The 14,821-nt window shown below is 45.2% G+C and overlaps 1 protein-coding gene and 1 long non-coding RNA gene across 3 annotated transcripts in view; one reads left to right on the plus strand and one right to left on the minus strand.

Annotated features, from left to right (window-relative positions):
• Window positions 1-9,768, plus strand: part of ern2 (endoplasmic reticulum to nucleus signaling 2) — a 12,298-nt gene extending 2,530 nt beyond the window's left edge. The window contains exons 8-24 of one of the 2 annotated variants that reach the window (XM_084004586.1): window positions 144-203; window positions 316-532; window positions 1,392-1,470; window positions 1,584-1,734; window positions 2,534-2,667; window positions 2,863-3,045; window positions 3,941-4,124; window positions 4,320-4,418; window positions 4,499-4,586; window positions 5,134-5,323; window positions 6,363-6,459; window positions 6,527-6,726; window positions 7,165-7,312; window positions 7,500-7,627; window positions 7,720-7,843; window positions 7,938-8,005; window positions 8,081-9,768. In XM_084004586.1, coding sequence (XP_083860712.1) covers window positions 144-203; window positions 316-532; window positions 1,392-1,470; window positions 1,584-1,734; window positions 2,534-2,667; window positions 2,863-3,045; window positions 3,941-4,124; window positions 4,320-4,418; window positions 4,499-4,586; window positions 5,134-5,323; window positions 6,363-6,459; window positions 6,527-6,726; window positions 7,165-7,312; window positions 7,500-7,627; window positions 7,720-7,843; window positions 7,938-8,005; window positions 8,081-8,260 — 2,330 coding nt within the window. In that variant the 3' untranslated portion in view covers window positions 8,261-9,768. The remainder of the gene's footprint in view (window positions 1-143; window positions 204-315; window positions 533-1,391; window positions 1,471-1,583; window positions 1,735-2,533; window positions 2,668-2,862; window positions 3,046-3,940; window positions 4,125-4,319; window positions 4,419-4,498; window positions 4,587-5,133; window positions 5,324-6,362; window positions 6,460-6,526; window positions 6,727-7,164; window positions 7,313-7,499; window positions 7,628-7,719; window positions 7,844-7,937; window positions 8,006-8,080) is intronic. The other variant, XM_084004587.1, reaches the window with a different exon arrangement.
• Window positions 9,769-12,719: 2,951 nt separating this feature from the next.
• LOC311010124 lies at window positions 12,720-14,771 on the minus strand. The gene is made up of 2 exons (XR_014596733.1): window positions 14,700-14,771; window positions 12,720-14,601 (listed from the first exon to the last, which is right to left on the minus strand). It is a non-coding gene; the product is annotated as an uncharacterized lncRNA (long non-coding RNA).
• Window positions 14,772-14,821: the final 50 nt, after the last annotated feature.

The raw sequence follows: 14,821 nt of genomic DNA on the forward strand, positions 1-14,821 counted from the left end.
GGACCTGTTTCACACACACACACTGACCTGTTGGACCTGTTTCACACACACACACTGACCTGTTGGACCTGTTTCACACACACACACTGACCTGTTGCACCTGTCTCACACACACTGACCTGTTGCACCTGTCTCACACACAGAGATGGCCCACCTGGTGTCCAGTGGCGACGGTTTGGTGGTGACCGTGGACAGAGAGACAGGTAGGTGGAGGTGGGTGACTTTGACCACGTGGATAACGAGCCACCTTTTAAATGTGTGAGATGTGCTCGTCTCCACCAGCGTGGCTTTCAGCGCCGTGTTCTCGTCTTCCAGGCGACGTCTTGTGGAGTCAGAACTACGGCTCGCCCGTCGTCGGCGTCTACCTGTACTCCGGAGACTCGCTCAAACACGCCCCTCACCTGTCCCTCGCCTTGGAGACGCTGCAGTTCCTCACCTTCTCCTCCGCCAACAGCCAGGCGGACGCGCACTCCACGCTGAAGTGGAGCTATCAGTTTGTGAAGGAGCAGGCCAGCGCACAAACGCAACTCGTGTAAGAGGAAACTACCTTTATACGCACGCCAAAGTAAGAGCTCCGGTGAGGTTCAGTCCGGCAGGCAGATTAAGTCATTATGAGCCACCTCGAAGGCTGTCAGACTTCACAAAGCTCAGCTTTTCTAATTTTCTCAGACAATCCTTATACTGTATGTAAGTCGTGATGCGCTAATAATCCTGACCTCCACATTTAATGGACAAGGGAGACACGGTGGATCAGAATCGCTCTATTTGACTCCATTTTTCTGCCTCTCTCTCTCAATAGACTTACACAAAGGTAGAAATCACTAGAGACAAAGACAAGGACATCTCAGGAACGCTCAAGGGAGGTTTTTGTTTTAAATTGGTACAAACATCCACTTGAATCATGGATGAACCGATGAGAATTTGGTGACATCTGTGGGCGTGACCTGCAGCCGAGCGGCTGGCGGAGGCCAGCTCGAGAACTTGAGAGGTGGTAATTGTAATTTCCAGCTGACTTGAGGTGTGTTTATCCCTCGGTCGGGTCTGAGAGGTAATTGATGACGAAGCATCCAAGTATTAGTACTGCAGTTTAAATGCAAGTACCTGCCACACGGATTTACAGCGGTTATTAAACTATTGGCAGGAACTGTGATTTAGGTGTCTGCTAATATGTTACAGGGGATACTTGCCAGCCAATCAGAAACAAGTACTTCCTGCAGCAATAGTACAATGAAAAAAACAGTTTGTAGGTTAAATTTGTTCATTAATTGTATACTTTGGAGATGCAAAGATCCTTATTTCTTGTCCCGAGACCAAACAACGCATTCAATCTGAATATAATCCTTGTAAATAATTGGCTGAGAGAATAACACGCCTGTGTTGTTGTTTTTAAGACCCACCCTCTATGTCGGGAAGCTGGACTCCCACCTCTACGCCTCCACCTCCCTCGTCCACCACGGAGTCTCCTTAGTGGTGAGCCTAATTATACAGTGTATGAGATCAGTGTCTCAGGTGGACAGCGAGGACTTAATCATGTTCACGATAGCTGTCATGTGACTGTGTTGTGCTTCTCGTTGCCGTGGCAGCCTCGAGGGTTGACCTTGGCTCGGATTGAGGGTCCGGTGACGGACGGAGTGACGGTCAGCGAGCAAGGGGAGTGTGAGATCACGCCGCTCACCGATGTGCGCTATCCACCGGGGAGCACGAACAGCCTGAAAAACCACTGGCTGCTAATAGGTACGACACACACACACACACACACACACACACACAGGCACACACACACACACACACACACACACACACACACACACACACACATACATACACACACACACACACACACACACACACACACACACACACACACACACACAGGCGCACACACACACACACACACACACACACACACACACACATACACACACACACACACACACACACACACAGGCACACACACACACACACAGGCGCACACACACAGGCACACACACACACATGGGGCAAATGCTATAAACCAGAAATAAAATGTAAAAGAAATAATGATTTAAGAAGGACAGTTAGATTAAAAAAACAATTAAATATGCTGATTTTCTACTAAGAAAGAGATCTGTGTTCTCGGCTGAATAAACATTTCCTCCCACTTGTTCCCGGAGAGTATTTTGTATTGGCTGTGATACTTTATGAGGTCTGAATATAGTGAACACACCAGAAAACATGGGCACGATCAACCACCACGCCTCCACATTCCCCACAAGCAGCCCAGCGGAGTGCCAATATGTTGAGACGTCTGTTTGGGAGGAAGTTTCCAGCGTCGGGGAGTTGGTGGAACGGCTGTTTTTTTCCAGGCATTCAGCCACAAGACTTCATTTATTTCAATCATGTAGTATTGAGGGAAAACAGGCAAATATCACAATCATTTTAAGCTTTATTATCAGCATGAAAGCAAGAGGAAATGACCTCAAAGCTGACATATCTTGTGGATATATTATACCAGACACTGACCGGCTCTAAAAGCATCATATGTGTGTTTCAGGGCATCATGAGCTCCCCCCGGTGGCTCACACCACCATGCTGAGGGATTTCCCAGTCGGCCTGCAGCGTTCTGGTGAGGCGGTCATCCCCCCCCGACCTTCTGCCTCCCCGGCTTCCTACTACCATCAGCGCTACGTGAGTCTGCTTCCCAGTAAATCTTAGGAATGATATCAGGCAATAATATCAGACAATAATCCCCCCCCCATCAGGTTATTACTGTCTATGACCAAGGTGTCTCATTGTAAACCGCTTTACATAGAATAACGATGACAAACGCAGATACGACACATCATTAAACCTCATCACGTGTCCCGTGTGCGTGTCCTCCAGTTCCAGACGGTAGCCGACAGCGATAGCGACACTAATGCTAATAGAGGAGGGGTCGACGGGAGGTCAGCGGGGCGGGCGCCGGCCGCCGTGCTGCCGGTCTACGTGACTCAGGACCGTCTGACTCTGGCGGTGCTGACGCTGCTGCTGGGAGGATGGCTGGCCTTCGCACTCACCTACCCCGCTGTGAGTTTGTGTTTTAACCCTAACATCGCTTTGAAAATGTTGTTTTCCACTTTCACTGATCATAACTACCAAATATACGTTCACGGTCAGGATTTAACCCTTTAAATGCTGCTTTGTTTACATAATGCATTGTGAAAAAAACACATTTATGATAGACTTATTATAAGCATTATCAAACATTTGAGATGCTCTTAGTGTGTTTAAGACGCGCCTTTCATATCAAAGATGTGAACAAATCGTGGTAAACTAGCAATCCAAGACAGTAAAAGTATATTTTTATCATTGTGTGCACATAGTTTCACACTTTTCCACTGATTAGTCGTTGGAAACCTGACAGACGTGCACCAGAAGACACTCGCTAGCTCGTAAACAAGCGTGGAAACAAGGAAATGCATTCAACACATCCCCGAGGGCCTGGAGGATCCAGAAGATGTGTTTTGGTGTCGGGGAACGTAAACATAGCTTCTGTTTGTTTAGGAGAAAACCCCACCGGGCTTCTCACTGTAATCATACCATAGTTAATGAATCTCCTGTTATGGATTTGACTTATTATTATTATTATTAACAGGGATAAGAACAAAATTAAACTTTGAATGCAGAATACATTCCAAAACTTACTGATCTAATTAGAATTGAATACATTTCAATATTAATACCAAGTTTGAGTTTATTAGGTGCTCTGCTCCTAATAGTCTATGAAACCCGGCATCCAGTTTATCATATAAACAAAATCATGTCCCTATTTGTGAATTCATGCATTCATCGTTTTATTTTAATGGAGCATACTTTGTTGACTGTGCTGCAAATGAGATTTTTTAAAATCTCTTTGAATTAAGAGCTCCAGTCGCTCCTCGGAGCTGATCTCGGTAAATGTGATGTATCTGTGTTTGTGCAGCGTGCAGCTCATCAGCTGAAAGCTCAGCGGCAGCTGGAGGAGGCGTTGGAGTCTCGTCTGCAGCGCATGCAGACCGACCTGCAGACCACCATGCAGACCGACCTGCAGACCACCACGCAGACCACCACGCAGACGGCGGCTTCTTCAGACGCAGCCCGCTCTACGGACACACACCTCTCCAGCGGTAAGCTCATTATGAAGCACGTCCTCCGTCCCCTGTAGGGAACGAAAGAATTATGAAAATGAAATAAAGTAGCATAAAAGCACTTTTTTTTCATAGACTAAAAAAGCTTGAATGTATTATTCATTCCTTGATTAAACTGGGTCCAGAGCGAAAAGACCCACTCATGCTCACGTCTCTTGACTTTTCTGGATCCAGACTCTCAGCCTCCGTCTGCAGACCCTCCGCCCGGCCCCCCTGCTCCCAGCAGCAGCAGCAGCAGCTCTGATGTCCCGGCGGGCCACGAACCCACAGCAGGTAGCATCTGGAACATTAACGCTGGTTTATCTCCTTCTGTCCCACGTCGTTAACACCACCTTCTTCCTCGTTGACCCCAGAAGGAAACGAGGAGGTGCACGTGGGTAAGATCTCCTTCACGCCGTCGGAGGTGCTCGGACACGGCACGGCGGGAACCTTCGTCTTCAGGTACCGGGTTCTGTTTCAACACTTCAGCAACGGACCACCTCAGTGAATTTGCACGTTTCTAAATCATATTTCAGTCGAGCATTTTCAAGCTACTATGAGAATTATTTCTTACCATCCAGGTAGACTTTTGTTTATTGTGTTTGTTGGCTGAATGTTGAATCTCGGAAGTTGGAGCATCAGTGAACACACCATCACATAATCTGTTGCATAATATAGTTTATAATGTATTTAAATATAATATAAAAGTGCCTAAATGGTGACTGTAATCTTAAACAAAGCGTGGGCTCAGCTGTAGGCCTTTTGACATGTAGGAAAAACAGTGAGACAGCGTGACAGTGAGACAGGCTGACAGTGAGACATGTACAGGACCAGGAGCCTCATCCTGAAGCAGCTACGTTCAGACATCATGACTGTGATGATTTCTGTTTGTCTCCAGTAAAATAAATACGTACGTTTTGTTCCAGTATTTGACAGCTTTGTAAAACGGTCTCACCTCATCGTCCGGAGAGTATGTCGGTACAAAGATGTGACGGCGCTCTGTTTTCAGGGGTCATTTCGATGGACGCCACGTGGCGGTGAAGCGAATCCTGCCGGAGTGCTTCGAGGTGGCGGAGCGCGAGGTGCAGCTCCTCCGAGAGTCGGACACTCACCCCAACGTCATCCGCTACTTCTGCACGGAGAGGGACCGCCTCTTCACCTACATCGCCATCGAGCTGTGCACCGCCACGCTGCAGCAGGTGAGACAGTTCACGTTATCAGGGAACAGAGTCATCCGTTAGATTAAAATTAAAGGTGGAATACTGGTATGTTTCCTCTTGTGTGTTTCACTTTAAGTGTTTTCTGAATACATGTTTAACATGTTCCACTGACTGGAGACTAGGGCTGTGAATCTTTGGCTTCACAGCGATTCCATTCAGTAACTTTTAACCAAAATTCTATATCCATGAAATAAACATGCAATAATGCGAGTGAGACTATCTGTATTCTTCTGAAAGGTGAACAAATAAACAGACCACAGAATTACTTATTAAACATATTTATTCTATAAAAAAGTAGTCCTGCATCATATTTTATGCTGAATACAAAAATGTAATTAAACATTGCTCCATTATTTTGAACATTTTTCAATAGACTACATGCTGGCAGGGAGAGAGTGTCTTAAACGTATTAAAACATTAATCATAATTAAGAATTCATAGATTTAGATTAAACGCATTTATATAGATTATTGGTGAAGCCAAAGCGATTAATTCTATTTATTTATTTTAGCAGATCGATTTAGTTGAATCGGTGGACTGACAATCGATTCATCGATGCATCACATGAATCGTTAAACTACTGGAGACTATTAATAATTTTCATTTTTACAGGTTTTTTTCTGAGAAAGTACAAGTAATTATACGTCAGACCCGTCTGTACACGTCGTTCTGTAGAGAAGTCCAGTTAACCGCCAACAGCAGCATTTCTGGAAATATTAGAAGACTGGAAGTTAATTTCTGACATTAGTTTTTTAAGAGCAGTGGAGAGAATTAATTAATGTGAGCTCCAGGGTTTATTTTGCAGCACAGGCCCTCAGGTGAGGATGGACAGATTCCACCTTTCTCATTCTCATTGGTCGATTGGAGATCTGTGATGTCGTGAATTCCCATCAAAGCTCCGCCTTCAGCCCGAGGCTCGGCTGGAATAAGATGAAACGCGCCTGTCGGCGTGTCGGAGGCTTTAATCCCAAACTTACACGTTGGTTTTGCATGTTTCTTTGTCGTCTGTGTTCTGCAGTATGTGGAGGATCCGTCTGGCTTCCCTGAGCTGAATCCTATAACTCTACTGGGACAGACCATGTGTGGCCTTTCACACCTGCACTCCCTCAACATAGGTCTGACACGCACACACATATATATATACACACCTCCATATAGACACTTACTTGTCTCTCCCTGTAGTCCATCGGGACCTGAAGCCCAGAAACATCCTCCTGTCCGGTCCCAGTGCACTGGGTCGGGTCCGAGCTCTCATCTCCGACTTCGGACTCTGTAAGAAGATCCCCGACGGGCGGAGCAGCTTCTCTCTGCGCTCAGGAATACCGGGAACCGAAGGGTGGATCGCTCCCGAAGTACTGCGGGATACGCCTGGCAACAAACCGGTATATTATTATTATTATTATTATTACGTACAGCACAACTGTCTTTCTTTGAACTAAAATAGTCGCAGTGGGAGAATATGAATAAAAGAAGATAAAACAGGGTCATATCTAGCTTGAGGGTCTGTGATACAGTTTGGAGTCTCATCATTTTCAAGTTGTGCATTTTAATTCAATTCAAGTGAATTTTATTTACATATTCTGTGCAGCTTCGTCCTTGGACTCTCCATTAAATAGGACAAACTCCTCCAGGGGGGAGAAAAAGGAAAAACCAATGCTAAATACTTTAGTTTAAAGTGTATGGACAAGACATCCTATAAAAAGGAGGATTCCAACTTTTTTCTGCTCCAAAAATAAACCAAAAAGTGAGCCGACCCTGAGATTGAGTGACTCTGAGGTAGAGATGAGTATGTTTAGATGTTTCTCCTCTTCTCTGTACAGACGGCAGCCGTGGACGTCTTCTCTGCTGGCTGCGTGTTCTACTTCGTGGTCAGCAGGGGGCAGCACCCGTTTGGCGATTCTTTAAGACGACAGGTCAACATCCTGTCAGGAGAATACTCACTGTCACATTTCATGGAGGATATACACGGTGAGAGCGTCGTTGTGCCTTTATGTCTTTCCTGCTCTGACTTGAGCTCCTTTGGTCGAAGTGCCTCTCGATCATTTACATGCAATTTCCAGACATTGCATAATGTCATCCATTGCAGTAACCACAACAATCAAATGGCACACATGATTAAAATACATGAAACCCTGTTTTTTCTTCCTCAAATCAGATGATGTCATAGCCCAGGATCTGATCGAGCAAATGATCAGTGCGGAGGTGGAGTCGCGGCCCTCCACCGCCTGCGTGCTCAAACATCCGTTCTTCTGGAGCCCCGAGAAGCAGCTGCTCTTCTTCCAGGTGTGTTTAACGTGTGTGTGTACACACCTGGGTGGTGTTGATTCTGTCTGCAGAAACATGATGTGTGTGTGTGTGTGTGTGTGTGTTGGTAGGACGTGAGCGACCGCATCGAGAAGGAGCCAGCAGACAGTCCCATCGTGGTCAGACTGGAGACGGCGGGGAGAGCGGTGGTCCGAACCAACTGGAGGATGCACATCTCGGTGCCCCTGCAGACAGGTGCACGGCCGGTATCCATAGCAACGCTGTCTGCAGCAGGACCACTGAGCTTGTGTTGGGTTGTAATCTTCCTGTGTGTGTGTGTGTGTTGCAGACTTGAGGCGGTTCAGGACGTATAAGGGGAACTCGGTCAGAGATCTGCTGAGAGCCATGAGGAATAAGGTCAGCGTTGCTCACTTGGACGTTTCTTCTCTGTGTTCCTTCCTGTCTTTGACACCTGTGTGTCGCACCTTACAGAAGCATCACTACCACGAGTTGCCACCGGAGGTGCAGGAGACTCTCGGCGAGCTGCCCGAAGGCTTCGTCGGCTACTTCACCTCGCGGTTTCCACGGTTACTGATGCACACACACGCTGCTTTACACATCTGCTCCCACGAGAGACTGTTTCACCCCTACTATCTGCCCCCCAACGCCTAACAGCAGTCACATGACTCAGCACTGCGCACACACACACACACACACACACACACTGGTGTCCTTTTTTTGTGAGCAACACAAAATCGCTGACAGTGCTTGTTTATTGCTTTTGTAAAGCCTGCACTGTTTTAGGGGGGAAGATACGGTTTTTATGAGTTGAGTTGTTTATTAGATTCATTTCTATTTTTCTGCAGCTGTTGATCACGATTTTAATTCAATTAGGAACCACTCACAGTGTGCACACACCTCCACGGAAGCTGCATCCATTTGTTATATATAAATAATAGACGATGTTTTTAATGTGTAACTCCATCAGAATGGTTGTATGCAATTCAATGCAATAGTTCAGAACTGTGTTTCCATCTGAAGAACTTCAGGAAAAAAGCCTTTCAGAGAACTGAGGAATGCGTTTTGAGAAGACAAATATTGCACGTCTCAAATGAGGAGATCTTTTAATAGGATGTAGCAGAAATAGGTTTGAGCTCTTCATCCTGCTTTTTAGATGTATTTTTTTAGGCAGAGCAACCAATTAAAAGTTAGTAAGCGCGCCCGTTTTCTGTCAGCTGCAAGAGTTTAATGGAATACGGCAAAAAATGTTCCCTAATGGCCAAAAAAATGCCCTTAAACAAATAATTTGTTCCTCGGCCTGTTGCACCAGATTTAATTGCACTGTTTACAGTTTGGAGATATTCTAACGGGCCGATAAGTAACGAAGGCCGTCGTTACCATGACAACAGCAGCGGGAGTCGGCAGCTGGTGATACTCACGCTTTCACAAGCGTGTCAGCTAAAACGTTTGTTACAAAACTGAAATAATGTTACGTGATGTTATATTAAAATATTAGGAAAACATCATTTGAAGAAGAACCAGGTTGGATTTAAAATGGCTCCGCAGGTCACTCGGATACGGGATAACGGGTTTTTATTAATATAGATAATATGCTGAAGCTTGCATTGCTGTTACAAGGCGTTCTGTTATCCATTTAACCAGTTAGTTTGCTTCTGTTTCAGCCAAACACTCCACAATATTTGCTTTGCCGTTTGTTTTTTTGTATTTGATGTGTCTGAATGTAGCTACACTGACTGAAGAACACACCGAGCCTTTGTTTTCACTAAAAGGCAGAACTTGAAGTGTCAAATATCACCAGCAATGTTAATGTCAATAAGGGCACAAATCAGAGTGATCACAAGTGTGGAAACATGTGAATCTGCCCATTTTGTTTTACTTAACGACGTGTTGTTGTCCCATTTCCAACAGAAATATAGATATGTTTCAACCGCTCCTGAATGTTTCATTGAGGTGTCGAGCCTCTCCAGCCTCACAGAATGAATCTGTGAAATCTCTCCGTTTAATTACTGGATGAAGGTTGTTTTAATTGGTCTGCAGTAGAATGAATGATGATGAATCTAAACTTTTGTACTTTTGTTTTTTGAACGAGTGAATTTAACTGATGCTTTGGGTGTGCCAAAGAATTAATAAAGTGTTGTTGTTAGTTTGAAAACAGCCAACAGGTTATTGTTTTTTTTTGGGGGGGGGGGGCAAATATAATAACAGGTACTCAGTATGCAAATCACACCCTGAAAGTCCTAATGAAGATGATCTTAATAATGCTGTACTGAGGAGGACATCATTAATAATGAGCCCTCAGTGTGACTTTTCCTCTCATTAGACAGATTGTCTCCTTTGTTTTTCTCAGCCGGGACGTTCAGTTTGGACACGGTTGTTAGTTTTGGCCGACGCTGCACTCAAAGGAAAACATCTGAGTTTACTTCAGCTTTAAATTACTGACAAAAGATGGAACAAACACCGGACCCAGAACAGATAATTCAGGTGTTTTACATCAGAGATGCTGCAGGGTTTGATAAAACTCCTATCAGTGATCAATAATCAATGATATATATATAGAAATAGCGAGCAGTAGATTAGTTATTTTATTTCAGTTTTTTTGTGTTGTGCTCTCCTCGTGCCTTTGGTATTTATTACATTATATATTTTCGTTTTTCACGCAGGAATTGGGCTTAATAGAAAATATTCCCTACATGAAAACTTCCAAAACAACCCAGATTGATAAAATATGTCTCTTTGAATTAAAATGATTTGTCTCTTTAAAAGGCAGCGTCAAGATGCATTCCTCTTGTTACACCAGCAGAGGGAGACATGTGCCTTTCTTGCCACATGTGGAGTATCCAGGGGGGGGGGGGGAGATGGACAGAGGGTGTAACTATTTAAATAATTATTTACATCATTTCATTTTAATTGGTAATTTAATTGTAGACATAAAGTCGGCATGCATGCGTAGTTTTTGTTCATCATCATCTCTGACTAACAGTCTGCCCTCGAGGCTTCGCAGCAGAAGAGAGAAAGAGGAGAAAACACATCCTGCGGGGCAGATAAGACTTCCAGGAATCGCCAAGTTAATTCCCGTCAGCGTGAACTTAAACAGAAGTGGTTTAACGACGTGACGGCCTGAGCTCCAGTGATGTGTCACAGCCACATCATCAGCTAATGAACCACTGGTTGTTTATATTTGTCTGATTATATCTCTGTGTGTGTGTGTGTGTGTGTGTGTGTGTGTGTGTGTGTGTGTGTGTGTGTGTGTGTGTGTGTGAGAGAGAGAGAGAGAGAGAGAGAGAGAGAGAGAGAGAGAGAGAGAGAGAGGCTGAGGGAGTACTTGGCTCATTATTAAATATCAGAGTTCAGCTGTAGGTCCAATCAAAACAGCCTTAGGGAAACATCAGCTTAACCAGAGTCATGAGACCCAACACACACACACACACACACACACACACACACACACACACACACGCACACACAGGTCTGTGGATAAGTCTTTATGTTGATGTTGAGGCTTTTCTGTGTGTTAAAGGCCACAGAACCTATTTTCTAATAATCCAAAATGGAAATATCCCAATCGGCTTTTTTGCTAGGTGGTTGTCATGGCGATCACCTGGTGTATTTGATACGCTGTTTGGTTCGTTTGAGATTCCTATTGTCTTTGGTAGTTTTTTTTTTATCAATAGAAAAGTTAGGTAGGTTAAGGTTGGTTGCTACATGGTTGCTAATGTGTTCTGATTGGTTGCTAGGGTATTACGAGTTGGTAACTATGGTCTTCTGGGCAGTGCTACATGGTTGCTATGGAGTTGCTAGGGTGTCACTCCCTTTTGCTTTAGTCCTATCTCATTTTATAAAAATAAAAGTAGCAGGTTGTGTCGTGAGAGATGGTGGTTAAAAAACGGGTTGTTGCAAAGTTTGAGGAAATATTGAATATTGTCTGCCAAGTTTTCTGTGAAATTTAAATGCAAAGACATCGACACAGAAGAGATATCTGCAGTCAATGACTTGTAGCACAGGGACAGTTGTTTTAAAAGTTGTAAAAAGATACAGGTTAAAATAATCTAATATTAAATCAATCACTCCAGGGTATATATATATTATATAATTTGATGAACAGCAAACATGTGCCAGAAAAGCCATTAAACTGTCCTGTTTTGTTAATGACTTTGTGCTCAATTTACCACACACACACATATATATATAGGCCACACACACACACACACACACACACACACACACACACACACACGTGGTGCAGTGCAACTTGAGGACAAAATGTCCTTCTACGAAACGAAGGCTTCCTTATGTTTCAGAGACCACTGGGGGATGTATTTTTCTGCTCCCTGCTTTTTCCTCCCATCTCCTTTGTAGGAGACCACGGGAGGCTGGTTTGGGTTTCTCTGATGTGTGTGTGTGTGTGTGTGTGTGTGTGTGTGTGTGTGAGGGAGGGAGGGGGAGACTGAGGGAGAAGGATGTCGTTCTTACAGTCTCTCCATTTTGGGATCAGGACAGGAAGTGGGCTCAACAGAGGAAACATGACCTCTCTCCCTCCTCCCTCCCTCTATCCTCTTACTTTTTCGTGTATTCGCTCTTCCTCCCTTTGTCCGTCCCTCCCCCCACTCTGTGCCTTTACCATTCACAGGGGTCATGTCTGACTTGTTTCTGTTTTTGTTTTTTTGGGGGGGTTGCAGAGATCCCGTGTAAATAAATCTGAGTTAACCAGTGATTTCTGGACAACGGTTGTTTCTGGGCTCCCTCCCTCTCTCCTGAGACTCGCAGTCTGTTATGTATCAGAGCTCCTCTGATTAAAAGCCAAAGCAAAGGTCAGACCCTGCTGGGTAACGGAGATACTGCCCGGCGGTGCGATAGCCGCCGAGCTTCGTGTTACATTATGTGGAATGAAACGCCTGGACCCTCGGCTTTGCAAGAGGGCTTCTCGTGTTCATGAAACTGCCCCGGGACGTTCGCAAAACAGATAGTAATTTATTTATTTATCTCCATGAACTCCAGTCTTTTATTTTTTTTCTCCCTCTCTTTTCTAATCTTTCTACCACTTTTTACAACACAGTAGGTCTTGACCTCTTGCTTTGCCGTATACACACTGAGAAAATAAAGAAACAGCATGTCAGCAAACGGCAGTGTATTTCACCACAGAGCACAGAGCCAAGGCACTGGGAAAACAACACACAACAAAAAAACAAAAAGCAGGAGACCTCCCTCGGCTCATCCTGCTCGCCTTTTTTAATGTCTGCCGCCTGTTCGTTTCATTTTCCCAGACGTTTTTTTTTTTTTTCCTTTTCTGGTTGTTTTCTCTCAGACGCATCCAGTGCAATGACGAAACGTACAAAAAAAACAACAAAGTGTGTAAAAGGAAAGGTTAGTGACGACGAATGTTACAGCAACGTTACAGTTACAGTGATACTGTTAGACAGAGTGGCGTTGTATTGTACACACAGTCAGATACTTACAGTATTCTATGTACAAGATGTGTGAACGTGCACAAAGAAACAAAATGCAACCACATGACAAATGACACAGTTTTGGATCCGGTATGATAATGACACGGCCGTGTGGAAGTGCTCATGGTGGGTCATTGTGGACTCCTCGGGGTGGGAGGAGCCAGCTGTGTCCTCCTGCTGCGTACCAAATCATGCAAATGGTGGGAAACGTTATTTTACGTTTCATTTCCTCGATTCTCGGCTTGAAGAAACGTCTCAGAAAGAAAATGGATTTGAAGGGATCCGAGGAAGGGCTTGTGTGTTTCTCAGAAAGACTTCTGGTCAACAGTTTAACCGCCATCATAAATCAGTGCGCAATGTACTGCTGGTAACCATAGCAACAGCACTTTGTCTGTGTGCTGTTGTTAACAGCTAACTGTCAGTGGTGAAATGGGCTGCGACTAGTGATTATTTTATCTTAGTGGTTGTTTTTTTTAAGGGTTTAATAGTTTAGTTTAGTTTACGCAGTTTCACCGATTGTGTGTATTATCACCAGAAACAGTTGACAAGCCTATTAGAACGTCAGACACACAGCAACATTGTGTTTCTGCTCACCTCATTTACTCCTTTTAGCTCTAGTTTTGGTCTCCACCACCTCCTGAGGGAAATATCTTCTTCAGCGGCTACGTGCTACATGCTATGTGGGGCTGGACAGGAGGAGGAAAGTGGGTTGATCCCAGCGTTTTTGCGGTTTGGGTGAACCGAGTGGTAAAAACCAAAACAATGAGCTGAAAGACGCTAAACGTTCTTTTTCCAGCCGAGTGATAATTCCCTGTGTGCCATCGTTACGAGCGACCCCCTTTCACATTAAACACGGTCATTGTTGATACAAAAATGTTCACTAGTGCAGCTTCAAAATGTCCGAAAACAGCAGACGGAATGTCCGACAGACGAAGATGGCGTCTTTGAACGGCGTGAAATTCAAACGCCTTCGACTCACGGTGATTTAACACAGAGAAACCAGCAAACGTCACCCCCCGACTGTTACAGAAGTCCAAAATGGCCACCGGCAACATGCTAATAAGGTCATCTACAGTTCAACCCGTCATACTCTTCACGTTTAACCCGGACAGAAGGAGGAGGAGTGAAACCACACTGAAGCCTTCTTGTAGACGGGGATACGAGCTGAAGGCCGCGGTGACTTCCACCGGGACGTCGGGGGGGGAACACCACAAACAGACGGACCACAATGCAATGCCAGATCAGGAGCTGTGTGTTTTCAAAATAAGAGCGCTCTCTAATTCCACCGTCTCCTCTTTCTGCCGGACGGCCAGAGACGAACAGGCCGCCTATTGTTAGGAGGAGAGTTACGGCATCGACTCGTTATCTGCAGCCGGCCGTCTCTCTGTGACGGCGGGAGAAACCAACACAAGCGGGGGAGGAGAGGGGGGGAGGAGAGGGGGAGATCGGTGGACTTGTCTCCTTCCTGTTAAAGTTCATCGACAGGAACGCTTGTGCAACCACAACACAGCATGTGACCAGTGTGAGTGTGAGCCCTCACCCCTCTCCCTCTCACTCACCACTCTCCCTCTCCCTCACCCTCACCCCTCTCCCTCACCCCTCTCCCTCACTCACCCCTCTCTCTCACACTCACCCCTCTCCCTCACACTCACCCCTCTCTCTCACACTCACCCCTCACCCTCTCCCTCACCCTCTCACTCATCCCTCACCACTGTCCCTTACCCCTCTCCCTCACCCTCTCACTCACCCCTCTCCCTCACCCTCTCCC

Source organism: Eutrigla gurnardus, assembly GCF_963514095.1.
Source record: "Eutrigla gurnardus genome assembly, chromosome: 3".
In the NCBI taxonomy this organism is placed as follows: domain Eukaryota; kingdom Metazoa; phylum Chordata; class Actinopteri; order Perciformes; family Triglidae; genus Eutrigla; species Eutrigla gurnardus.